Source organism: Electrona antarctica, assembly GCF_951216825.1.
Source record: "Electrona antarctica genome assembly, chromosome: 6".
NCBI lineage: Eukaryota > Metazoa > Chordata > Actinopteri > Myctophiformes > Myctophidae > Electrona > Electrona antarctica.
The window spans coordinates 35264140-35291749 of record NC_136811.1 but is presented as its reverse complement, the minus strand read 5'-3'; the positions used below and the strand labels follow the sequence as shown (position 1 = coordinate 35291749).

At 41.5% G+C, this 27610-nt stretch overlaps 1 protein-coding gene across 1 annotated transcript in view; it reads left to right on the top strand.

Annotated features, from left to right (window-relative positions):
- Positions 1-13858, top strand: part of thsd7ab (thrombospondin, type I, domain containing 7Ab) — an 89436-nt gene extending 75578 nt beyond the window's left edge. The window contains exons 26-27 of the mRNA XM_079503483.1: positions 4730-4851; positions 12973-13858. Coding sequence (XP_079359609.1) covers positions 4730-4851; positions 12973-13752 — 902 coding nt within the window. The 3' untranslated portion in view covers positions 13753-13858. The remainder of the gene's footprint in view (positions 1-4729; positions 4852-12972) is intronic.
- Positions 13859-27610: the final 13752 nt, after the last annotated feature.

Here is a 27610-nt window from a genome sequence, read left to right as displayed (position 1 = left end):
CTCAACCAACATTTGTAAACCGGAACAATGCTTTACCAAAATAAGAAACCAATGAATTTAGACTCAAATGTGATGTCTTTGAGTTTTTAATCTGGTGCTTTAGAGACAAAGAATGATTGCCATGGCAGCTAAAAGATTTTTTTGTATTGTTTATTAGTTTTATGCTAACATGAATAACATGAATACAATCAAAATGGTGTGCTAAACGCCATGCCTAATTTTGAACTACTGTATTTGGCGTCGAGGCAGATCATCACTTAGAATTTTTCAAATATTGTATGAAGCTAAGTAAAGGAAAAATCTTAAAAACATCTTATTTGCCATCTTTCCCAAATCCTTCTCTATAATATTATGCCAGGTTTAGTCACAAGTTTAGGTCCTACCGACCGGAAAGGCATATACATTAACAAGAAGGTATGAAGGAAGGAAGGACAAGGAATTCATACATTACAGTAATGAATGGGAGATATAGATGGAGGGGAGGACACAAGTTAAATAAGGATTTTGAAACCTTTGACAATTGAGACATGGATTGTAGAACAAGTAGTAGTAAGTCAATACATTGTATACAGTAGCTCTTAAATGATAATCCACACCATGCTGACACACACTGTTTCTTACCGTATCAATCACCAACCCAGCATGTTTTTGAGCCAATACTGAAAGCCATGAAGCCTGATTTATACTTACTGTAGTTGAACACACAAAAATGTCTGATCTACAAGCTCACAACGCATCACGCAAGCTTGTAGATTGCAGTATAAACCAGCAGGCATTAGAGATCTTATAGAGGGGGAAAGCATGCCATATGGTGCTTTATTAACCAGAGAAAAGGCTAAATGGTGTGTACACAGGTTTCACATAGGGTTGGCACTCATATGTAACGCTTTCAGATCTTTCTGTTGTAGATTCCATACATTCATTCCCTGTTTCAATGTTGTTGTGTGTGTTCATAAGAAATACTGAAAACAGAAAATGTTTTCAGTTTATAGGTTTTTAGTTTATAGGTTATAGATTATAGTTTATAGCAGTTTATAGGCTATAATAGCTGTCGCATGACGACTATGGCCATAACTTCCAGACACTTGTCTTGACACTATTTCTTTATGCGTCTCTCACAGCAAGAAGCCAAAGAGACCTCAGAGACAGAGACAGCAAAACAACCGACTAAAACCTCTGACTCTAGCCTACGACGGGGATGCCGACATGTAGCCTCCACCACCGTGGGATAGCTTCACCACAAACACCTCTCGTCATCATTATGCCATTGCAGAGAGGGGAGCGAGGATGTTTACCCGGCGATGATGAAACTCATCACAGGGCCGTGAAATTACTGAAGATTCTCTTCGCAAAGACACCTGCGGGGCTTTAACTAATTCAAGTAGGGCTCCATTCATTACCCATGTTCATTTTCCTTCTTTTTCTGTTCATATTTTTGCACACAAGAGCCTTCATGATCTCCACTGACATGAAGACAAGCCTTTTTTTATTTTGTCTCCCTCCGATACCACTTTATGCAGAGGAAAATCCTCTGTGCTAATTTAACTCAAAGTATATATGAATGGAATGAGATGGACCCTTACGGGTCCACCTGGTTCCATTTTAACACTTTCAGAGTCAAATTAACATTCAGAATTTTGCAATGTGTAAAGAGTGCTTTCCAAGGAAACATGGCTGGCTGCTGTAAGATCCAGACCTAACTTCTGTTGTCTTTGAACGTGGTACAGCACAAGCTTCCCAACTCTTCCCTCGTGCTTTCTTTCTCTCCTCGTCCCTAAAAATGCTGAGTAGCTGGAGGCTTAGGATGCTGTGGTGGTTCGCACGTTGCCAAGAGTCACCGCAGGGAAGAGGAGGAGGAGGAAGAAGAAGAAAATCTCCATAAAAAGGCTTGGATTCCTTTTCTTCAAGCCTCGAATGGGTTTTGTCTCAAATCTCTTTTACTGTCTTGAACAAAAGGGATATATTCCTTCTGTTGTTGTTGATTTTTTTTCTTTCCTTGTCTTGATTCACAGGCACAGGCCTGTGTTGAAGGATAAACTGTGTTGTTTGATGCCGATGGAGTAATAGCCTACAATCACTCGTTCATGGAACTATTGCCTGCCTCCCCCTTGCTTTGTTTCAGGCACAACATTGCACTATATTAGTGCAGCATGATATGCACCTATGACTTCTACCTACTATTGCCATAGAACACTGCCTCTTCAGACAAAACCATAATGCAGTTTCAATGGTGATCATTGTAATTACAATAGGAAACCACTCCAGGAAGAGATAATAGTAACACATTCCACAAAACAGGGTGTGAGTCAATAGTAAATAAATGTATAGATTTGATTTCTCACAACTGATTTTTGGTTGTAGTCCAGTATTGTTTGTGGTTTGTAGATCTGTCTGGTGTTATCTTTCTATCTCTGCCCAGATGCAATCAAAAAGCTAATTATGATATTGGCGAGTGTCAAATTTTTGTCATCTGTTTGTAGTTATTTTTATCTGTGATACATCAGATCAAAATATAAATCCCGATATATCTCTTTTGCAGCAAAACAAACTGAGACTCTACTAAGAAGAAAACAAAGAGTTGAATTTAACCCATTCATCTTATTGTATGTCATGCACATAACTTCTGCCTTAATGTCAATACTATTTATTGCCCCACATCACTAAATTCACAGTGATTGAATCGGTTCTTGACTAGATACAGACACAAGGAGAGATGATTATTCTGAAAGTCTCGTAGAAACAGTAACAACTTAAAAACCTATACAGTACATAGTTGACTGGATTTATAGCCCCTTCCTGCTTTTGCTCTACACTAAATATCTCTGCCTAAAATAGCTGATCTACAAGTTAATGCATCGCATTGCCACACATTTGTGAACTTGTAGATTGGTTATTTTTGTCAGCACACATGACTGACACACATGCGGATTGTCATCCTATATTCTTTGTGAGAGGACCACAATGGAAACTAGAAAAAGTGCCCCTTGGGGCACAGGTCTCCACCAGGGCAGGTCAGGTTGTGGCCTCCTGGTAGCGCTATAATAGGTCAATGTGAAAAAGGTGCCATTTGTTCTTGCCTTTGATGGCAATTGGATGATTTGAGGCATTTTGTTCCACCTGTTGGTGGCGCTATAATAGGCCAATGTGAAAAGGGTGGGATATATTCCTCAGCCTAGTAGGAAAGTGTGTGAAAGATTTTATGTAAATTGCACACTGCGTTGATGATTTAACCTTTTTGTTCAAAACGGGCCAATCCTGCAAACTTTGAAAGCCAATGTTAGCCAAATTAGGATATAATATGAAATATCGGACAGATCCGTCTTGAACACATGGCTATAGAGATAGTGTGTAACGATGTGTTTTTCAAAAGTCGGCCTCCTGGTGGCGCTATAACAGGCCGTTCTGGAAATTTTGGGGCAGAGGTTCATCGTTGGCATCCAGGGAGTGTGTGTGCAAAATCTGGCATCGACCGGGTTAACGGTGCCAGAGATTAGCTGTACACAGATGGACGGACACACACACACACACGCACGCACGGACGCACGCACGCACGCACGCACGCACGGACGGAGTGCAAAACATACTCTCTCCCCATGCCTTCGGCCTGAGCCTAAACCATTTTAACTAAACCAATTTAACTAAACTAAACCATTTAAACATTTTCACTCAATCCATATCAACAATGCTCTTACATTATGCATCATATCATGTCATATTACTTAAAGTGAACTATAACATAGTGTGTCTAAAATTAAGGTACAGTACAATACATACATTTTACAATAATGTTCACGAGAGAACACTGGTGTGCAGAATGTTTACCTTTTTGTTCTTGGATTTGTATATAACGGCAAACCCTTTTTTTTTTTTTTGAAAAAAAGAAACAAAAATCAAAGTGTGTACATTTATTTTGTAATGCACAGAAATGTTTAGTTTGAATATTGCAAAGTGGGTGTCTGACGATGACCATGTTGCTGATTGTTGTATGGTGTTAAAGAAAAAGAAAAAAAAAAGACGGCTCAGCCATTTTGTACAGGTTGTTTATATGTATGGGAAGACTTACTAAAAATAAATGAGGAAATGTTCTAAACATACCCAGATAATGTGCTATGGCTGTCAGTGTGAAATATGTCCCCACGCTACTGCCTCTCTCTCCCCCATTCTATTGATATTGCATGATTAGATGATCGTTTATTTGGCTGCCTATTGATGGCAGGGCTGCAGCAGACTGCCACTAGGTGTCAGCGCTGACGTTAGAGAAAAGTTACATCTCAAAAGTATGATCAGAGTGGTCCTCCTCCCTCTCTGTGTCCCCTACACGCCCCCACCTCTACTTCCACCCCTCTCTGTCCCTGCTCTATCTGACTCTCCTTCTCCCCCTATTCCAAGCTACCCCACACACACGCACACATGCAATCTCTCTCTCTCTCTCTCTCTCTCTCTCTCTCTCTCTCTCTCTCCCCCCCTTCAGAGTGCACTATATAAAACATCTTGCTACACTGACAGTCAGACTTGCAACACCTCCATCCATATCACAGCTCCTCAGCATCCTGCATCAAGAGGAGGTGGTACTTCACAGGAGAGACTATCCCTCCTGGTTGCTCCTGTAAAGATTGAGACTTTCAACTGTCTTGCCTCGGGACTGCATTGACCTCTGTCTTTATTTGCTTTTGTACTGCTTCAGTTAGAATTGTATTCAACAAAAGGGAGGCTTCTTTGTTGATCCAAGGGTCCCAGAAGAAGACCAAGGAGGAGGCTGAGAAGGTTTGCATGAAGAGATACACTCCACTGAGAGACATGGAGACCACATGTCCAAGGGCTGCCGTTCTCCTGCTGTCACTTATCTCGTTAGTAAGTTGAATATGGAACTTTTGTCACCATAATGCATGATACCTACTTTGCATTTCTTGTTTTGTTTTCTCACTTTCACTTTGTATCTACAATCTGTGTTTTCGCATGTCATCTTTATCACAATGAGCATATAAATTGGCGTGTAGGCCTATAATAAATGTATACGGGGTGTTTTGTCACAACATACAGTAGCACAAGGACAAGCAGTCCTGATGTACAGTGCAAATTATGCACTGTAATGAAAGTTATACGCTCATACATACTGTATAATTTGCAAGATGATTTCACATGCTGTGTGATAGCTTGAAAACACTACCTGACTATGTTGTTAGGGGCTGCCTTACCAGGACTGCTGCTGTGCTGCCACTGATGAAAAATATACCAATTAATAACTAATTGCATGTACTTTACTACTTAGCAATTGCTAACATCAAACATTGAACTATAGGATTTGCAAATCTATTATTGTTCAGTCCAGTAATTTATTTTCTATTTTGCAAAGCATTGGTCTATTGCACCCATTGTTTACCTTCTATACATGCATACAAATTCCAGATTTGCAGTTCAATAAAGGTGTTCCACAGTGCAGCAGGGAGCAGCCTGAGCCCACATATTCTATTATGACACACACTAGAATGACACTCAAGGCACTGTCAAGTGCCTTGACAGTTTGTGACAACCTCAGCTCCTGTAATCCTCCGAGAGACTCTAACCTCTCAGCCAGAGATAAATGTGTCAACAAACAATCAAAGGGGAGCAGGAACACTCCCTACTTTCCTTGAACAAAAACAATTATAAAACAAACTCCAATTTAATCTCCACAGACTTGACTGGCCTTAAATGGCTCCTGTGGCGTTATCAGTGTTTAATTTGCATAGTGATGGAGAGAAGTCAATTACTATTAATTATTCTCCACGACTTAATAACCATTATCGAATTGAATTCACCGTCTTGAAAACCATAAACTCAATTTCACAGCTGACTAAGCACACTAATCATTTTACCTCCCCTTTCACTAATAGAGCCCTCCTAGATGTGAGGAAACTCTTGAAATTCCTCAAATCCACACATAACCCACAAATATGAATTATGAAGTATACAACTTTTATAATATGTACAGTATATTAGTATCACAGTTCTGCTTGCAGATCTCACAGTATCACGTAATGTGAATCTTTTTTTTCAGGCTGGGCCACCAAATTGCTTCGCTATGCTTTAATGGGATGATCATAATTGTTTCGTACTCGGCCCATCCTAAGCTTTTGCCTGCAGCTTCTTCGACAGATTGACAGACCCATGGGAACCTCGCAAACTTATTTTGGCCGCCTTTGAACCAAGTCGTGTGTGAAATACTATGATTATGTATTTATCCTCTGGGTAAGTAGGAAACTAGTGGCTAGGCTGCCTATTTTAACCACCCGCTCTAATAGCCCTCAGACTGTCCACATGCAGTGTTTATCCTTCCACAGAAGTCATGGTAATAATTGTGCTTGGGCTTCTGCAAGTGGTGCTGCAGCGATAAAGCACCACTCCCCCTTGCAGAAGCTAGAGAGCTGCCTGTGATGTCTTGACACACTTTATGATTTGTCATAATCTCTGACCTCCACCCCCAGGTAACACTTTGATATCGCTGGAAGAATAAAGACCTGATTACATGGTGCCGCTGAGTGCCTTTAGTTGATCCATCATCCCAAATGAGGGATCTCACATGCAAGGCAAACTGCATGGTGGAAAAAAAAGCATTTGGCTATGGATTGGACATTTGGACCCCCACTTCAAAATATTTTGTGCGTGGGTCGTGGGACCCCCAGAAGCAAAGAATGTTGCTTTTTAAAAACAATATTCAAAGATTTGCACTAATTTTCTAGATTTTTCTAAAATAGCAGGGGACACCCCAAGGACAGAGAAAGGAATATCCACACTCACTTCTTATGTACTTGGTTTATTTGAACAAGCACAGCAGCAGCAGCAGCAGCAGTCTATCTAGAGAAACACCCCAAGGACACCTGGGGGTCCCCGCGCCACGCACCCCATTTTGAGAACCAATGCTGTATATGTACAACTTACAAGCCTATAGTTACAAGTAGTATAGTTGGTTCCTGTCAGAGATTCTGACTTCAGTGTCATTGTGAACAGTGGCTGTAGTGGATGGATGTGAGAGATTAGATCGTTATCACCTAGCCTTGAGTCTAAGCTACTGTAGGACAGGGCCGTGGGCGGTGGTCACAATTAATGACTGCTTCAATCAATCAATTCAAACAATATTTATGTAGTCCTTTTCATACAATCAAATGCAACACAAAGTGCTTCACATTAGAATAGAACATTTAAAATAATTAAGAAGAACACAGTGAGAACAAAGACAAGGAAAACTAGATAAAGTGCTCCTCAGAGTGCAGGTAGGTTATTGTTGCCTCCTGGTGGCGCTATAATAGGCCAATGTGAAAATGGTGCCATTTCTTCTGTAGGCCTTTCATAGCAATCGGACTCTGCATTCATAATTTGAGGCATTTGTTCCAAAATGTGTTTTGCAAAAATCAACATGCTGGTGGCGCTATAACAGGCCAATGTTAAGTGGCATTTCTTCCTCGGCATAGTAGAAAATGTTACCGAAATCACAAGCTGCATTCATGATTTGGGGCATTTTGTTCAAAATTCTGCAAACTTTGGAAGCCAATCTTAGCCAATCAGGGTGGAATATAGATCAGAGATCTGTGTTGTCACATCACTATAGAGATATACTGTGTACCGATTTTTGTGATGTTTTGACGAAATAAAAATTGGCCTCATGGTGGCGCTATAACAGGCCGATCTGAAAAGTGTGGGCCAGAGGTTCTGCTCTGGGAGCATCCAAGGAGTGTGTGTTTGCAATTTCGCAGCGACCGGCCTAACAGTGCCGGAGATTAGCTGGTCACAGACGGTCGGATGCACGGATGCAAGGACGGACGGACAGCTAGGGTGCAAAACACGGTCTCGTTCATGCTTTTGGCCTGGCGGAGACAACGAGGAAACACTAGCAACAGCAGAGAGACCAATGCACAGCACGATGCACAGTACTCGACACACAACAACAGACACAAATATAAGTAGAAGAAGAAAAAACGAAGATTATATCGAAGACTTTAGACATTATGAACTAGGCCTAAAAGATTGAAACTGGAATAAAATAGAGATGCTTGTGATGGCAGATCTTGGGCTGCCGTGTTAAATGGGTGTGCTGGGTAGGCCGTGTGCATTTTCAGAGCATGTTTATTTTAATGATCGATCAATCGATTCTGTTCCAGCTTGGATAAATATACTTTAAGTTCCTATGTATAACAATGAAAACTACATTTTCAAGGTTATAAGGAAAACATATACCATGATGAGTACCGTTTTTGTTAAATATATATAAAATCTTATATTGTCATTGAAATCTTATTGTTTTGCCAATTATGTAATTGGGAATCCACTTGCAATATCCTCACAGCCCTGGCTGTGGGCCAACCTATGGGCCCTGGCCCAAAGGTTGAGAATAGCTGATTTACAAAAACGAGCATCAGCTACATACTGTAAAAAAAGAAAGAAAGAATAGATCAATAACTAAACTAGAACAGTGCACTCCTCTGAGTGCAGTTCTCTGCCAGGCCGGGTTACCTACACACCATACATGGGCAACTGGCCACATGTGGCCCCCACCTGCGCTTAATGTGGCCCTCAGGTTAATATCAGAATACTGATTATTGATTTGCAAACATGACTCGCTTTCATTACTAAATTACTCTAAATTAGTATTGTACCTTAATGAGTAGTATTAAAATGTTATTGTCTTTTTTTGTATGCCTAATGTATAAGGCATTTGAAATTAAATTACATTTTTACTTTTCAGGATTTCAATAAGAAAATAGCAATATATTGCTATATGCAATGTGGCCCTCTGGAGTGAGTGTGCAAATATAGTGTCCCTCTCCATCGTCAAAGTTGCCCACCCCTGACCTATACTAGGTGGACATTTGAAATCAGAATGGAATCTGAAACATCTGACAGATGCATCTTGATCACGTGACCACAGAGATGATGTGTACCGATTTGCGATTTGAGTTTTGGACAAAATGTGTAGGAGTTGTAGCAAAAATGTAAACAGCAAGAGGTACAGTCAGACATTTAGGCTATAAGGATAACACAAGGAAGTCCTGTTTCCATTGTGGCCTATTTGGGGACTGGAGAGTTGCGTCATGATCCAAGGAATGCAGGGAAAAACATCTTGATTGTACAACCTACGGTTCAAGAGCTATTATGCCAAAACGTGAAACGGCCTGTTATAGTGCCAACATGAGGTCGATTTGAAAACGTCCTTTGCCTACTGGGAGTGTGTCTGCAAAGTTTCACGCCGTTTGGTCCAACATTGCTGGAGATTAGCTGCTCACAGACAGACAGACACACACACACACACACACACACACACACACACACACACACACACACACACACACACAGTGAAAACTTAGTCTCCGGGCTGGCAGAGACAATACATAAATAAAGTTGATCTGTGGATCACATCGTCTGCTTTTTCTAATTTCATCAGGCAATGTATTTTTCATCAATATGCCAATATTTTTTGGCAATAATTCCATTACGAATTACTGTATGTTGCTGCCAAGCCCGAACATGCTGCCCAATCTAGATTGTGAAGTGGCTGCCTAAATCTCCTATCAATCTGTTTCACCTCCATTCCAACTCTGTAATGCCTGTTAAAGTAGAAATGTCGGACTCACAAATCCTCCCCACACACCAGTCACAGCAGCTGCAGCATTCGGGTAAATGAAAACCGACACATACTTTCATTCTTCCCCCAAGGTTTTGTGTACAGCCCACCACTGAGTTGTCTCGCTTCTCAGGTGGTTCTATTAAACAGGGAATTTGTTGGCTGTTGGGGGGTCCAGCCCATAGAATATTCTCAGAGCTCTCTGGGGAAGCTGGGGTTGTTTATCTTCCAGTTTCAAAGAGAGGATGCCTGCGCCTTATCACAGCCTCACCAAGGAGTAGATAACATTTAGGTTTGTTCATAGCCTACATGCTGCATCTGGCAATCTTTGAGTTCCCTTAAAGGACCTCTGCAAGGCTGCGCTTTGTGTGTTATCATGTTGTGGAATGCTGGGAAATTGGAAATAACATTAACGGAGGACTAAATGGATTGGAAAAAATGCTACTGTTGCAACTATACTGCTTGTTTGAAAGTTGCAAAAACTGTCAAATTGATTATGTAATGACCGTTTGACATTTTAAAACATGCAATATAGTATTAGTATACATATCCTATTAAATGTAGTTTTCTTCTTGATAAACTGTGTGCAGTCGTATTCTTAACTGTCTTCTTCAAAGTCCAATTATTGCCTAATACGGTTTTCTCTACCTCTTATCTCCGCCTAATTCTCTAATTTCCTTCTGCGTTATCTCTCTTTCAGACACACATAACGACCTGCCTGTGCACCAATACATCCACACTTTGTGCCTTGCTTGCATGTTTTTGAGCTCGACAAGAGGTAATCTTGGCCCTCCAAGTGTTGATGCAGTCTAGGGGGTGGGCCTTCTGAATATAAACGTCATTTCAGTCAGGACTGTCTCTGATCTGACTAATCTCCAATGGCCGGATTACAGGTTGGGTTCTAATCCCTGAAGTGGGGGTCTCTGTGAATCTGTCACGGACTGCTCTAATCCAGAGGCTGTCAGGTGCTAGATGAAAGCTAATTGCAAATCTTATTTGCATATAATTGCATATCATGTGTGTGTAGCCTATATTATAGGCTACACACACACACACACACACACACACACACACACACACACACACACACACACACACACACACACACACACACACACACACACACACACACACACACAGTAGAGAGTAGATCGATTATGACCCCGGCCTACTTTGCTCCCAGGTTATCCAACCAATGGAAGATGCAGCTAGCTGTGCCTGAGGTTCGATAACGAGATCATAACTTGTTTAACTGTACCCATAGTTATGTATTCACAAGGATGAAAAAATTGCATTTAATTAACACTATACATTAATAAATAGATAATATTTAATTAAGATTATTGCCTGAAGCACTGCCCGGGTGAACTAAATTGTGGTCCCACTAGGATTTCCTGAATATGTAGGGAAGCAGTAGGTCAAGTGCACAGCAGGTACTGCTGGCAGTGGCAGCCCTCATCCACTTTATACTGTACATCCATGCTTCAACCTTGTTTGTATGCTTCCATTGTGTGAACTATGAAAGGTGGTTAATTGTTTTCTGCTCGATTTTGATTCATTCGTGCTCGGGTTAATTAAAGTGACTCGTCAGCATTGAATTCTGCCAAACCATCAGCCGCAATCACGTTTGACAGAAGATTTTAGTCGATGTTTGACATGTAGAGTTCCTTCCACTGTGTGGTCTCTCTCACAGTGGCAGTACAGCATGTGGTGACTGGTGAGACATTAGATCAGCTACTGCCAGATCACTTCTGTTACTGATCAACCTTCTGGTTCTTTTATCACCCCCCTTTTACCCAGGGAAATTAAAGTGTGTGTGTGTGTGTGTGTGTGTGTGTGTGTGTGTGTGTGTGTGTGTGTGTGTGTGTGTGTGTGTGTGTGTAATATTGAATGAATTACTGACGAATCAGCAAAGAAAAAAATCCTGCTCATGAGATTTGAATTATGGGTCACTATAATACTAAAATTGAGAACGCTCATTTAGCTGTTGGGAAGTGGGAACATATCAAAATGTATCCAAAAATACAAGGGAATGATAAATCTCCATTTCACAAACTACAAACGATGGGGCTGTCACAATTTCACGCACTGATGTCCGACATGGGACACAACAGAAACAGTTGCTTACTGCAACAACGCTGATGTAGCCCCAGTATAGCCCCGTCAGTAGCCTACCCTGATGTCATATGGATGACATAAGAGTACTACTACTGTTGTGGGCTTGTCGATCTGCTATTTTCGAAAGATTGTTGAAATTCTCGTTTTTTTTAAAACCCTGCCTCTAATGGCCTGCCAAAATTGGGACACCACTTTTAAATGGTTAGGATAACTTATAATAATATCTGCCCTAAAACTAAGAGAACTCTTCTGTCCAACATAGTTTAGTATTTTTTTATCAATTGGTTTTCTTAATTGTCCAGGGCTACAGATTTGTATACTATATCATTAATACTGATGTATCTTGGGCATATAGGAACACTATATGAAATTAATGTTTTATTTAATATATTTTACACAAGATTTGGTGTTGTCACAAGACCGTATTTAGTATAAAGCCCTTTGGTTGAACAAAGCTGGAGAGGAGTTCAAGGATCTGATTTATAGCATGTTATTTGTCATTATATGACACATATAATCAAGCTGAGGCCATATTTCTTTATTCCGAGCAAGAGAGTGAAGGACACGAGAACAACCCAGAAACATACTGTAGGTTCTATTTTCACCGTGGCTTTGAACACACAGATCGATCGGTGCTCTTCAAAATAACTGGGGGCCATCTTTTATCCTGCTCTGGTGTATACACTAACAAACAGACATAGTAATAACCACTATGGCAATTTAATTGGTGCAAGTTCTAAACCCCAGCCTTCAGTACCACAATGTCATAACTATGAACTTTCTGAATGAGAGAAGACCTTAATTTCAGAGTATTGATCGTAGGGGTAAAGGTACAAAATGTAAAAGCTTTACCCAGATAGATCTGCTGTCATGTTCCCCAGTCGGGGTTAGGCCATCACTGTCACTGGCCTCCGTTGGGTGCGCAGGGGAATCTTAGCGCTCTCATCTGTGTGATTGTTAGGGGAGAGAGAGAAGGAATCATCAATCATCCATTCAGGGCACATACAGCAGGTAATAGTCTGCTGTTGTATCATGTCTGCACTGGAGTAGCGCTTCATTCATCTCGATGTATGGCAGCAATACCCTCAGTCTTGGTTAGAACGCCATGAGCACACATAAGACAGTTTGCACATACTAAGAGCATGCATGTTATTCTAAGCTAGGTGGACATTTCAGTGCAAGTGAGTGATAGAGGCTATTTCTGTGTTTCTGGGGTATTGTTTTTATGGGATTTTAATGATCTCTTTGCTTCTTTCCAGGTTGCCAGTGTTCAGTCACCCAGTTCAGGGCCCTCAGACTTGAGAGAAAGCCCAAAGTCGAAAATGAAGACCTACTGGACTGGAAGCAGCAAGGCCCTCTCCATCAGTCGTCTACTCTCACAGACTCTCTACAACAAGGAAAACTTTACCTCTCTGGACCTCAGCTATGATGACGCAGGAGCGTACTCCAACCAAGAGCAGTGGAAGTGGCTTCATAACACTTCAAGCACGCAGGATCCTCGGCCCAGGGCGAAAAGGAGGCCCATTGTGAAGACGGGCAAATTCAAGAAAATGTTTGGCTGGGGCGATTTCCACTCCAACATCAAGACCGTGAAACTCAACCTTCTGATCACCGGTAAGATTGTGGACCATGGCAATGGAACATTCAGCGTCTACTTCCGCCACAACGCTACTGGCCAGGGAAACGTGTCTGTAGGGCTTGTACCTCCCACTAAGGCTGTGGAGTTTCGTGTCCATCAGCAGCAGCAGCAGCAGCAGCAACAGCAGTCAACCCTGGAGCCCAAAGACACCAAGCTATTCAACTGCAGAGTGGAATATGAGAAGGTGGAGAAGGGAACCAGGAACTCATTGTGTGCCCACGACCCTTCCCAGAGTTGCCCCCAAGAGCAGACGCAAAGCCATGTTTCCTGGCTGTGCTCCAAGCCCTTCAAAGTCATCTGCATTTTCATCACGTTCTACAGCACTGACTACAAGCTGGTGCAGAAGGTGTGTCCGGATTACAACTACCATAGTGACACCCCCTACCTTCCTACTGGATGATCACGTCGCGGGGTTGGGGACAAAAGGCACAGATTCAAGGCCTGAAAGACAACACTGTGTTTGGGCTGAAATGGAGTTGTGCACCCTATAGTAAAGAGACGCTTTAGAACGGAGATGTTGACTGGTATTATTAAAGCTAACATATCCCTGCTGTGAGATTGAGATTGCTACGCTGAATAGACCTACCCTGAGGTCATTGGAAAAGCATTTAGGAAAGCATTTATAGACTTCCAGTACTCTTATTATGCATAGCCGCTTACAATGAAAGGCACTTCCAAGCCATTCCAAAAAATAAAAATAAAATTAAAAGCCAATCTTATTTATGTAAATATAATGAAACCCAACAGTTTTATAATGCCTTCCCTACTAATTGAATTGTTGATGATGTATTCTCCTCTTAGTCAAGCTGTCTATCCATTTTTATCAATTTCTGAAAAATCATCACAAATACGTAAATGTCAACGCAAATAAAATGAATCCGCCAGTACTCATTACAAGACAGAATGTAAAATATTGCAAATACTGTTTTCTGGAGTGTGAATAGGCTATTAGAATGAATAACACTCTGACATTGTTGTTGGAATTTCATCCATGTTCATGCATGAACAAAATGTAGTTTTTGGTCAATAATGGCCATCTACACTTCGATTTTTGAGCCTGTCAAAAATAATTTTAAGCAATACTTATTATGGAAACATTATAGAGAAGACATAATTTAGTTCACTCAATCAAAGGAGGGGCTCCATTTATATATTATCTACTATTAATTAAATAATTGTGCGGCTGGATGGACACACACACACACACACACACACACACACACACACACACACACACACACACACACACACACACACACACAAACACACCTTACAGTATCTCCATTATGGTTAGAATTGTTATATACAGTACTGTATTGTGTGTATATATGACGGCAAAAGGCAAAAATGTCAGCACAGGGGGTAAATCACATATTTCAAACCCTCAAATAATCCCATCTCTGGTATGAAAGAGCCACAATCTGGATGGTTGTATAGTCAGTACTGTAATGATATTGGCTATTTAAATTGGCTATTAAACCTTCATTACATAAATTGGGAGTCATTGGCGCAATGTGAAACATTTAGAGAAATGAGCACAGTGTGAGCAGGAGTTCTGTGGAGTGCCAGTGGAGAGTAAGAATAAAGTGCCAATAGAAAACCTGTAGTATATAAAGTATAAATGTGCACCTAGGGGCACAATCACTGCCGTCTATTTAAATGTACAATTCTCTTACGCAGTGTAGGCTATAGTGTATGCTCCAACTTGGCCGTTAATGGCAACTGAGATGACATCCAATATACAGACATGGGGCGTATTTTCTAACAAAGCCCGATGAAGAAAAGGCTCTCCCTGTGGGATGAGTGAGCATAAAGAGGAATTTATGATGTGTGTGAACAAGGTTGGCAGAAATCACTAGAAGCACCTGACTCGTAAATTGAGAGCATGTTTCTGTCATCATTGTGGAGGAATGACTAATGTTTCATATTACTATAGGGACTGTTCTTTAATTTCAATGAAGTGATTGTTCTTCTACCGTCGGCCAAATCCACCCAAGTTAACGTGTGTGCAGTTAAAGGGGCACTTTCAAGGAATAATAACCAGTGCTGATTGATGCACACAATCTCACACATATTGCAGATCTGTGAGAATGAATTTGGTTAATTGAGAGTTTGAAGGTTAATGAGTTTGAATTTGCTGTCAGGTTGATTAACTTATTGTGTGCAGTATTTATAGAAAATGGCTTAAAGAGAACAAAAATAGCTGAATGGTCCAAAGCCTAAAGGATTTGTTTGTTTTCGTATGAAGGGTTGCTTAGTTTTAAAGTTAGCACATTGGTTTACACTAACCAATGTTTACATAAGCTTCATAATAAAATCACACTTTGTGTGAAGTGAGCGACGCTCTTATCATCATACATCACATTCCGTGCTCAGCCAATCAAATCATCACAAATGTCATTCCTGCCAATCACTTTTGGTGATTGGCGTCTTCACTTTTATCTTCAATATGTAATTTGCTCAGCCAATCAAATCATCGCCATGGGGTGATCAGCCAATCATCAGCCAATGTTTGTGTTCACACAAAAAAGCTGGGCATAGGAGGGGCTATAGCGTCCCTCAAAGAAGTTACATTGATGCACTGTTTTGTCTGACAGCTGATCAAAATGAAATGCCTTGTCTGCACACAAGCTCCATCTCCATGAATGAAGCTATTGGTCTCCATTAGGCCACAGCAGTTTCACAAACCAGTAGCATTCACATGTCTCCAGTTATCTTTTGGGCCAGATCATCTCCCTCGCTTGACTTGTCCTGTGCTGGAGCCATCCATGCCACCCGTCTCTCCCCTATAGCTTCTCCCACAATCCCTGATTAATGTGGTCTGTGCGGGAGCTGTCAGAAATGGCAGAGAGAATCATGGGATTTCTCCTTCAGAGTCCCAATGACACCAAGCTGCTGCAGAGTAAACAGATGACTAACCACTGGCCTTTTGGCAGCCAGTAGAGATTCACACGGAGGCAGGCCAGTAAACGTTGCTGTGACATTTAGGTGGATTAGAAAGTACTTGGGTTCTGCTACTCTGATGTCAGAGGTGGTTGGAGAAGTAATTATTTGTGTCTTTTGTTTTTCTCAAACCACCGGAATCTCAGCCTCATTATACATTTATGTCTATGTTTTCCATACTTGTAATATCGAGACATGCATAAAGTGTGATATCTGATATTGTTACATTTGTCATTCAGAAAAACAAATTAAATGTGTGCCCTATCGCAGACAATTTCGACTGGCACCATATTTATTTGAGGGTGGGAAAAAAGAAAAACAGTCAATTGTGACTTCTGGTCATGTACTGCTTCAGAATTAATTTTAAATCTGGGTTTAAAGCTGTCCTGGGGCGCAGTTTCTAAAATGTTGACATATTAAAGGCTCTATCAGATGATGGTTTCTGTTCATGTTCTTTTTTCTTTTTTGAATTACAAATAAATTACTCCCTCTCCATCTCTAAACACTATTACTCCTCTGGAAATGAAAACTCAGTCATTGTGAATGTCTCGTATCAGGTAAAAATGGGAAAGAATTAATTAACCTTTGTCATTTTAATTGCTTTAGTGACAGCTGTCCTTTGGTGCCACAGCTATCCTAATGCACATACTGTGTGCTTGTCAATTACTTCCTGGTGAATAGATTAAAACACCACAGAGGATAGAGTCATTTCATTAGTCAGACTTAATGCCCCAGAGACATAACCAGGTATGAACACTTCACCCCTAAATATGCTGCAAAATGAACAATACTATTAAGTCCACATGAATAGAATGAATTGTAGCAACATGAAATTAAGTTTATGCTCTATTTAATTATTTTCCTCTGCTGCTACATTTGCCATACAGAATTCCCTTTGTAATTGGAAAATTAGAAATGCCTTTGGTCTTTTTTAAATTGGAGTCTGCAGATCAGGGAACCTATTGGGTACCGTTGCCACCACTAGTCAGCCTTCATGGATTTTAACATCAAAGCATTGTCAATACCTTGTTCTATGTTAAACAGAGATGGCACATTTCCTACCAAAGCCCAATTTGGCTGTTTATGTAAGTACTAAGATTCTAACCCAGGTTTCTCACATGAGAAACCAAACATCTACTGCTCAGCCAAGGGAGATTTAATCTAACTAGTGCAGTGCCCGTGCCCATTCAGCTTCTGGTAGCCTATTGCTGCTTGCAGTTGTTGGGGACATGCCCATTTGGAGCAGGCTGATCGCTTGGCCCCCGGAAGTGCTGCTTGCAGCGTTGTTGAGAACCGTGGTACGCCTGATTGCAGCCTTCTCGACAATCCCTCATCCGATTGATTTCACACTCGACACTGCACACCCTTGGTTTGGTTCCTCAGCAATACACCCGCTAAATGTGAAGTAAATTGACTGAATGGTTCTCAAGATTATGCAAAGGATATACATAAACTTATATATACTCGTGCAGTACCCATACCTGTGTGCCGGTCCAGAGAACCACTCATCTGATGTAGTTACTTCACACTTGACACTGCACTTCCTTGGGTGGGTCGTCAACAATACACCCGGCAAATTGTGAAGTCAATCAGAGATATGCATGCCATCATGGAACAGACCAGGCCAGTTCTGGTGAACCGTTGATCCGATGGACTTCAACTCGACAATGGGTCACTAGGACACTGATCCTTGGGACCTCAGCAATACCTGCCAAGTGTGTGAAGTGGATCACATGGATGGATGCAAATGATAGATAGACATGCAGAGATTCCTGGAATTTATAGTTGCACAGTTTATGATTATCAAATGAAAATGGACCTTTCTGTCTACATGTAATCCCTCAGCAGGTGCACTTCAAAGATAGGTTAACACCAATATTTTCTCACTGTATCATGAAAAGTGCAATTTTCACAGCTATCTCTTTCTCACACCATATGGAATGTTCTAGCTTGTTTGGCATTTATAGCAGATGGTTAAAAATATACCCAAAGTGGTATGTTTTTAAAACAATAGTTGGTTTATTTCACACACAGTTTCACACAAATCCTCCAAGCCTATAACCCAAATTTCTCTTTAGTTTTCAATAGGAGTCAATTGTTTCTTGTGTCTTCCCAGTGGTGTCAGGTGAACAGATAGTCCATGTAGTGTTAGAAACAGCTCAGTGAGCTGATGAGAACGAAGAAAAACCATGGCCTGAAGTCTCACAGAGGGACGGTGCTGGAACATATATACAGTTGGGTGCCACTGATATTGTCCCTTATCATTTGACCCATTTAGGCCTGCCTCAAAATTTAAAAAAATCCTTCTAAATCCTCCAGTTTTCTGAAATAAATATTTTCACGATTTTTCAAAAATAGCAGACCTACAAGCTCGTAGCGCGCCACTCGGTGGCGCGCTATGAGCTTGTAGATCTCCTATTTTTCAATAGCTAAATTATATCATAATGTTTAAAACACCAAAAGGGGTTCCCGCCCAAAATGGGTTAACTGTCCTTTTGCGCAGATCATGCAAACCTCAGCAAAAAGAAAAGGACAATATCGATGGCCTCCAACTGTATACAGTACAGTAGGTTTCAAATAACATATTTTCTATTCATTCAAATGAAAACAAATAATTAAAATCCATAATCTAACAAACTATAGACTGTAATGAAAATCTTCTGTGGGGAATGAATTGTACTCAAGGTTAGAACAAAAGATAAGAAAACTATAATAATTTCCCCTAAAGCGTATCTGATGGTGAATTGTGTGCGTGCGTGCACCTATACACGTGCGCGTGAAGAGGTTTTATAGGAAAGACAAATACCATACCAAGGTTCATATTGGAACAGAATTCTGCAAAGAGAGCCAACATAGTCATAGTATTTAATACATGTACATGTATAGGTACACGTGCGCGTGAAGAGGTTTTATAGGAAAGACAAATGGCATACCAGGATCCAGGATGATGAGAAAGCTTCATATTGGAGGAGAATCATGCAGAGAGGGCCAACATAAGCACTGCTGAAAGACTGGCTTCCCAGAATCATCTTACTGTGACAAAGTCAATTGGCTTATGGATAAAGGTTATTCCAGCACAAAGATGCTTTGTCATAATCCCTCTTCAGTGAGGGTTCTCCTTCGACATGGTTTTGCCAGTTTTGCCATTTCCTTTTAACACGAGAACATTTGGAGTGTCCCATATTCTGAGTGGAGCTTTTATTTATTCATTTATGTATTTATTTGTTTGTTTGTTTGTTTATTTGAATACTTTATTAGCTGGTACAAAAACAATATAGCAGAAAAGGCCTGGGTCTTGTTTCCATTGTGGTCCTATTGTGGTTTTACTCTGTACCTGTACACAAGATGTAATAATAAAGTACAACCTTGAACCTTGAACAACAGCACCTTGAACAATAGCAACAATACAAATATTTATTACACAACAATCTATTTTGATGCCATGGTCAGTCAGGTCTCAATGGGATTTCTTGGAAGAATAAAGGTAACAATTTAATATTTTTAAATACAAATGGATACCTGACCTCTAAAATATAATAATTAAGTAATTCCTTTCTGTTTATTTACTATTTTTGTCTCATCCTATTCAATCTGTGGCAAAGACTTTAATTATAACTGATCGTCTTTAGTTTTGTCAAATCAAACACCTGACCTTTGATGAGGGAGAATTCATGGACACCATAAATGCCATGAGATGTGTGCTGGTAATCCTACAGTATGTTCAAGAAAGTTGGCTTAAGGGAGGAGGACGGGCGGCTGGGCGGGCCAGCAGACAGACCAAGATTTGGGCAGTATTATGCGTGTCATAAGTACCAGGTCTTATTACTTAACTTAAGACATGGAGGCGTGATCAATGCCATTTGGCTATTCTGAGTGGCCAAACAGCATTGACCACGCCTCCAGGTCTTAAGTTAAGTAATAAGACCTGGTACTTAAGACACGCATAATACTGCCGATGACTCTATAACCATATAAGGAGTTCCCAATGCAGCTATGGCCAAATATGGAGTGTGTTGTCTGGTTGATTGTTTGAAATTTGAATTCAGTTGTAGAACTGTCCAGAGCCTGCAGGTAGAGGCCTTTTGTGGCGGTTCTGTACAACCATGGGTCTGACTGACTCAAGGCCGGTCACTGCACTCCCTGTGGTGGTGTGGACCGCAAACAATGTTTGTGTTACGCAATGTTTGTGTTTACACTAACACTCAAAAGTGTCCATTCATTGTCCATGGCATTTAATGTTTGTGTTAGGACTAGTTTATGTTTACACACACACACACACACACACACACACACACACACACACACACACACACACACACACACACACACACACACACACACACACACACACACACACACACACACTAAAAGCTGGACATAGGAGGGGATATCAGCCCCTAAAAAGGGGGGGTCTTTAACTTTTTTATAGGGCCAGTTTTTAATTGCAGCCGCCCGTAAGTGCTCTTTGGTTTTGAAGGAGTCTAGCGATTCACATTTCTTAATGGCTGCACATTTTAGTGGCATAGGAGCGAAATGACATTTTTTCTGATCTGTATAGGCTACTGATGACATCAGGGATCTCCATATATGCATGGGCATAAAAGGGATACAGATAAGGACTGACAGATACAGAGATCTAGGCATGTCGCCGGCGCAATTTAGGTGAGGGTCGCATAGCAGTCTAATCTTAGAGTATATATTATCTAATCCTCTAGTCTACTACATGAAGCTCTTCATTACTTCTGCTTTATTAACTGATTGATTGAGATGTAGCCTACAATGCATAGACATTTTTTAATACACGGGGAGGCAGTGGCTCAGTGCTAGAGTTGCCAGTAGATCAGCCAGATGGCAACCGTAAGGTTCCCAGTACGATCCCGGCCCCCCCAGAGTTAGTGTCAAAGTGTCCTTGAGCAATACGCTGAACCCCTAATTGCTGCACATCGGGAGTATACAATAAATGGACAATAGATCAAGCTTTGTTATTAGAAATCGATGTCTCCAACCTTAGTGTTGCCATAAAAACCAATGTGTGTGTGTGTGTGTGTGTGTGTGTGTGTGTGTGTGTGTGTGTGTGTGTGTGTGTGTGTGTGTGTGTGTGTGTGCGCGCTCGCGCGCGCGCGTGCGTGCGTGCATGCGTGCGTGCACGCGTGCATGCATGTGTGCGTTTGGGTGTTTGTGTGTCTAATCATGTGTTTGTTTACCTATGTGCTTCAATGTTAATTACACCAATCCCCAAGCTACTTCATTGCTTAGGAAATCATAATGCAAGTACTGGTTGAAAATGTATTTCACTGTACTTTCATACAGGTATTATTATTCTTGTATAGCCGTAAAGCTGAAGAATAAATTATAGCACCTTGTCAAAAGAACATCCATAATGATTTCTAAGAATACTGCGTGCGAATAATATATAGGTGCGTGCTGTAATTCTATCCTACATGCAGTATACCACTCATTTGCAGTTACATAATGCAGACACAAATCACTTTTGGATATTTATGTTGACATTGACTTATTTGAAAATCCAGTATATAAATTTAACTTCTATTCACATAACAATTCCCAAAGGGATAGTCTAATTCCTGAGCCACTATAAGAACATACAAACAGGACAACAATACATGATGGACAAATAGTGAGACACTGTCATGTGACACTGACAGTGACAGGAGAGTTGACAACATTGACAATAAATTACAAACAGGAGTGACCACCTGGCAAAGGAGGAGAGGGCCACGAGCAGACAGGACTTTACTCCGTTCATGCGCTGGGCTTTGGGATGGATATAAATGAGAATAAATGTTTCTCAACCTTTTTTGGGCCAGTCCCCAGGTCCTTTACCGCCCCCACCCCCAATTAAAATGTAAGCTTTATATTTATTGTGTTTTGTGTTGCTTATATTTTTAGAAAACATACATGATTGATTTCCAAATATCAGATTTTACATTAAACTGGACTGTTGGTAGGTGATTATTATGCGCCTACTTGATGAGAGAAAAAAGCCTGTTCCGATTATAAGTAGAATTGTGTATGTCAGGCCCTGTCACATCAGGTCCCTCTCACAGCAGGGCACTCAAAACATACACCCGTAGCAGGGCAATGGCTTGCACAGTCCACTGTTTTATAGACTACTACTGTACTTTGTTCTCTGTACAGCTGGTCTGAAGGCCCAAGGAGAATAGAATTATGATCAGCATTTCTAAGATGAGGGAGGTGCAGAGATTTGTAGGCACCTAGGACTGAGCCATAGCACTGGTCAAGGTTGGAATCGTCTTTTCCATGAAGGAGTGGTTGAAATCTCTCAAAATTGACTTGGGGTTTTGGTGAAGTTAGTTTCAGTCTATTTACATTTGGATGTAAATGACAATAGAAAATAGCTCTGGAAGGACTGAGCGACACAGCCAGGAGCTATGGCTTATCGCTCACGATAGCACTTATTGATATAAAGGGCAAATTCAACTAATGATTCTTTACTAGCCTGTCATGGCCAGACTAATATCACTGTGCAGATATTAAACCCTCCCCATATTTGCATTTGCCCTGATGGTGCCCCACAATTTTTGGGGCAGCGGAATCCAATCACAACAGAGCAGGGCCAGACTAATATGCTGAGTTTTTAGTTTTGCACTGGCAGATTGTCTGGTTTACAAGCTAATTCTTTACTGGCATTTTGTTTGTCTATAGCGAGTCTTATGGGCGTGCAAAAAACATCAATATAGTGAATGATTATCGATGCAACCTAAAGGTCAAACCATGTTTCCATGAACACCAGCTCGGGTTTCTATATTTGTGCAGGTAGTTGCCTGCAGTGTCACCTTGCTCGTTGTTCGGAGTTTGGGAGAGCTAGTATCTCTGCCGGAATTTTGCACGCACGTACGCACGCATGCACACACGGTCACACGCACGCACGCACGCACACACGCACGCACGCATGCACACACGGTCACACGCACGCACGCATGCACACACGTACGCACGCATGCACACACGGTCACACACACGCACGCATGCACACACGGTCACACGCACGCACGCATGCATGCATGCACACACGCACGCACGCACGCACGCACGCACGCACGCACGCACGCACGCCCACCCACGCACCACACACACACACACACACACACACACACACACACACACACACACACACACACACCAGAGAGAGAGAGAGAGAGAGAGAGAGAGAGAGAGAGAGAGAGAGAAAGAGAGAGAGAGAGAGAGAGAAGAGAGAGAGAGAGAGAGAGAGAGAGAGAGAGAGAGAAAGAGAGAGAGAGAGAGAGAGAGAGAGAGAGAGAGAGAGAGAGAGGAGAGAGAGAGAGAGAGAGAGAGAGAGAAAGAGAGAGAGAGAGAGAGAGAGAGAGAGAGAGAGAGAGAGAGAGATGTAGATACAACAGTAGATAATGAAATAGACCTTTATTAATCCAGGGGTAAATGCAGTTGTCATAGCAGCACCGCTGCAAGGATGAAACAAAGATACAGATTAAAAGGGTAGAGGAGGACAGAGGAGTAGTGACTATAAAAACGTTATACAAAATAGTATAAAGACAGTAAAGATGACTTTTCCTAACTGGCCTTTTGTGACTGGACTGGTCAGGTGTGCATAGTGTATATGGGCCACCAATGGTTGGACACGGAAGCGAAGGTAACTTCAATCAATCACCAGCCAAACCGGCATATAAATTGAGTTGAAAACGTATAGGGCCAGACCTGGAGCACCACACTGGACACATTATTAACTGTGCGTGCGTGCGTGCGACCGTGCGTGCGTGCGTGCGTGCGTGCGTGCGTGCGTGCGTGCGTGCGTGCGTGCGTGCGTGCGTGTGAGAGAGAGAGAGAGAGAGAGAGACAGAGAGCGTGAGTGAGTGAGTGAGTGAGTGAGTGAGTGAGTGAGTGAGTTAATTAGAATCAATATGCAAGGATTGGCCTTGGTGACATTATGCAGGGCTATATTGACATCTCATATGCGGTAGAAACATTGTATAGGATCCATACAGTGCCTACAGTTAGTACAGAACGCAGCTGCAAGACTCATCACTGGATCAAGAAGATTTGAACACATCACCCCGGTACTGGCCACAATGCACTGGCTGCCTGGACATTTTAGACTTGATTTTGAGATTTGAATACTGACTTTTAAAGCTCGAAATGGCCTGGCACCGCAATACCTAGCGGAACTACTTGAACCCCACGTGCCTGTTCACCAATTAAGGTCCTCTAACTTAGCCCTACTGGAGGTTCCAAAAACAAACCTGGTGACAAAGGGGGATAGGGCCTTTGCAAGTAGGGCTCCCAGGCTTTGGAACAGCCTGCCATCGGACCTGAGATTTGTCCTTAACTATTAAACCCATAACAATGTATGCTTTTAATTTCCACTGACACCGTAATTCTATTCTGCCTTGTTGTTGTAATTGATTGTTCATCATGATTCACTGTTTATATTGTTAAGCACTTTGTGACATTGTCTAAAAAGGTGCTATATAAATAAAATGTATTATTGAGTGGTGTAAACCACTCCTACAACTGGCTTTGTTAGTCTGTCTGTCTGTCTGTCTGTCTGTCTGTCTGTCTGTCTGTCTGTCTGTCTGTCTGTCTGTCTGTCTGTCTGTCTGTCTGTCTGTCTGTCTGTCTGTCTGTCTGTCTGTCTGTCTGTCTGTCTGTGCAAAATGAGCACGGTTGCTAAGGTCACCCAGTTCACACGGGTGTGATTTCATTACGTCAGACCACAGCTGATCAGTCTATATAAGACCTTACACCACTCAGTTCACACAGGTGTGATTTTATTATTATTAACATGCCACCCATGTTCTTCTATGAAGGACTGACATGCCACCCGTACTGTTTTGTGTAAGTATTGTTTTGTCACCCTGCCTTTGACAGAGGCTGGCAGGTAAATTATTATTATTATTATCATGCCACCCATGTTCTTCTGTGAAGGACTGACATGCCACCCGTACCTTATTGTAAGTATTGCTTTGTCACCCTGCCTTTGATAGAGGCTGGCAGGTAAAACAATCAGGGTCGGTGAGTGTCGGAGCCAGGGGGGTTAGTTTGCCATTGATTTATATCTCTAGCAACCTCTCACAGTGCCTCCACTGCTAAAGGTGAGATGAACAGCCAGTGTTTGTGACAGAGATGGACTATGGGCGGCAGGGGGAGAGGGATGATGCACTTTTAAAAAATGCATCACCGTTAAATCAAAGAGTAACCTTGAACAAGTTCTGTCCCATGCCAACTCAGTGACATGCTCTGCCCTCAGCGTTCGGTGACACGGAGCATGCCAAACAGCAGGGATGGATCTGCAAGCGCTCTGACACCGTATAGGCGAGTGGCGCTGGGTGGCAGCCCAGCTTCCTAGCTGAGCAAGGGCAATCAAATTGAGATTTCCTCTGAGTTGGATTTCGACCCATTATTGTCAAATTCATATAGCCTGAGAACTGCTGAGAACATACTGGAAAATTGCCCCCAAAAGGCTAGTGAGTCCATTTGTATCTCATTCATTGCTGACCACATTGACATGCACCTGATAAAAAAATTTAAAATAATTTGTGAACAGATGGTGCAGTAGTGCTTTCCTCTCAAAGTCCATGTTCCCTGCTGCCCAATAGAAAGAATACTTTCTATTCTTCTCATCTCCCTCACATTAAATTATTGATGCTGTCTAAATGAAGCAAATGTTTTGTTAAGCATACAGGTAAAGTACTGCTCTCATTTTTTATTAAAAAATTGGAAATGTGTAAATGATACTTTTATTATTCCTGCTTGTGGCAGATACACAACTACTCCCCAAGCAATATTCCATGGATTTTTCACACAGTGGACTAAGAAAGAAATGGAGTGTAACCTAAAGGAAATAAACCCTCAAAAACTAAACCCCCATCAATCAAACCGTTTCAACAGAACTTCTCACAATTGGTATTACGCAGTTAGCCAAGTCAAGTCAACACACCGGCTTGCATTTCTTTAACTTATTTTCAAATCAAACATCTCCCTCCACTCCGATTCAATGAATAGGACATGACATCCATCTATCTCAGTCCGCGGGTTGCACCAGCCCCTTGTCCATGAGTGGCTGCTCCGTCGCCAGGGCTGTATTTCAGCATGTTGAAGTGCATGGAGAATTCCCATGAAGGGTAAGGGATTATGGATTTTGGCCTCTAAGCTGCCTGGATGCCCAGCGAGGATGTCTCTGAGCGGAGTAATCTTCAAACAGCATAGAGTGATGAGTGGGCACCGAGGAGTTCTACTCAGGATCTAAATGTGTTCCAGCAAGTTACTGGTCGGGAAAGGGGGAGGACGGGCAGAGAGGGAGTGAGGATAAAGTCACCATTTGTTAGGGTTATGGAAGGGAGGATACAGTGTCTCAGAAGACACTTTTGATATATAATATATACAGTATACTATATATACATTGCCTCGAGAATTCACAACAAGTATTAGGGATCACACTAGGTTGGTGTGAATGTAAATGTCATGGTTCCCCATCACCACACATAACTGCAGATGGAAAAAGTCAATTGAGCAATTTTTGGGGTCAGGTCAGGCCCACCTCGAGGGTTGCCAACCTTTATAATGAGGACATGCTCCATTCTGGTATAGCCTGTGTACCAGAAAATGGGACTCAATGTATTGGTCATTTTGGCATTTAGTGGTGTAGCAAAATGGAAAGAACTTACCCAAAATGAAGGTGCATGCACAGCAACAAAACGTGAGATAAGATCGGGCAACATCAAACTAAATTAGCCACTAAGTACTGGCCCTTATCAAAAGAGGAATTTCATTGACTCCTTCCTGATTTGATTAAACTTCCAACAGAATCACTTCTTTCAGGATTATATTGTTTTTCTGTCTTGTTCAAATGAACCCAAATGGCTTTGATAGGATCTGGGACCTGAAGATAAGGTTATAAGTGCAGTATGACGATCTGATTGGATGAAGGACACTAGTTCTTCTACAGATACCATATCTTCAGGAGACATTTTTATCTGACAATGTCAAAAGCCTTGAGGTAATGTCAAAGGTCATGGCTTGGTATGGTGCCAAGACAAATCTTTAAGAAGTAGCCTACTATATGCAAATTTGACAAAAATATCATATGCTTGATTCTATTTTTGTCTGTGTGACTGAGAATAATTGTAGAGTAGCCTATGTTATGTATGTATAACAGGAGCCACACGAAAATCACACAAAATGATTTACTGTACAAACTCACAATTAATGTGGATTAGTTAATAAAGTGTCTAATGCTTTGTAAAAACAAAACAAAAAAGGGTTATTGTGTGGCTTAAATAGAATTTGCTACTGTAAAC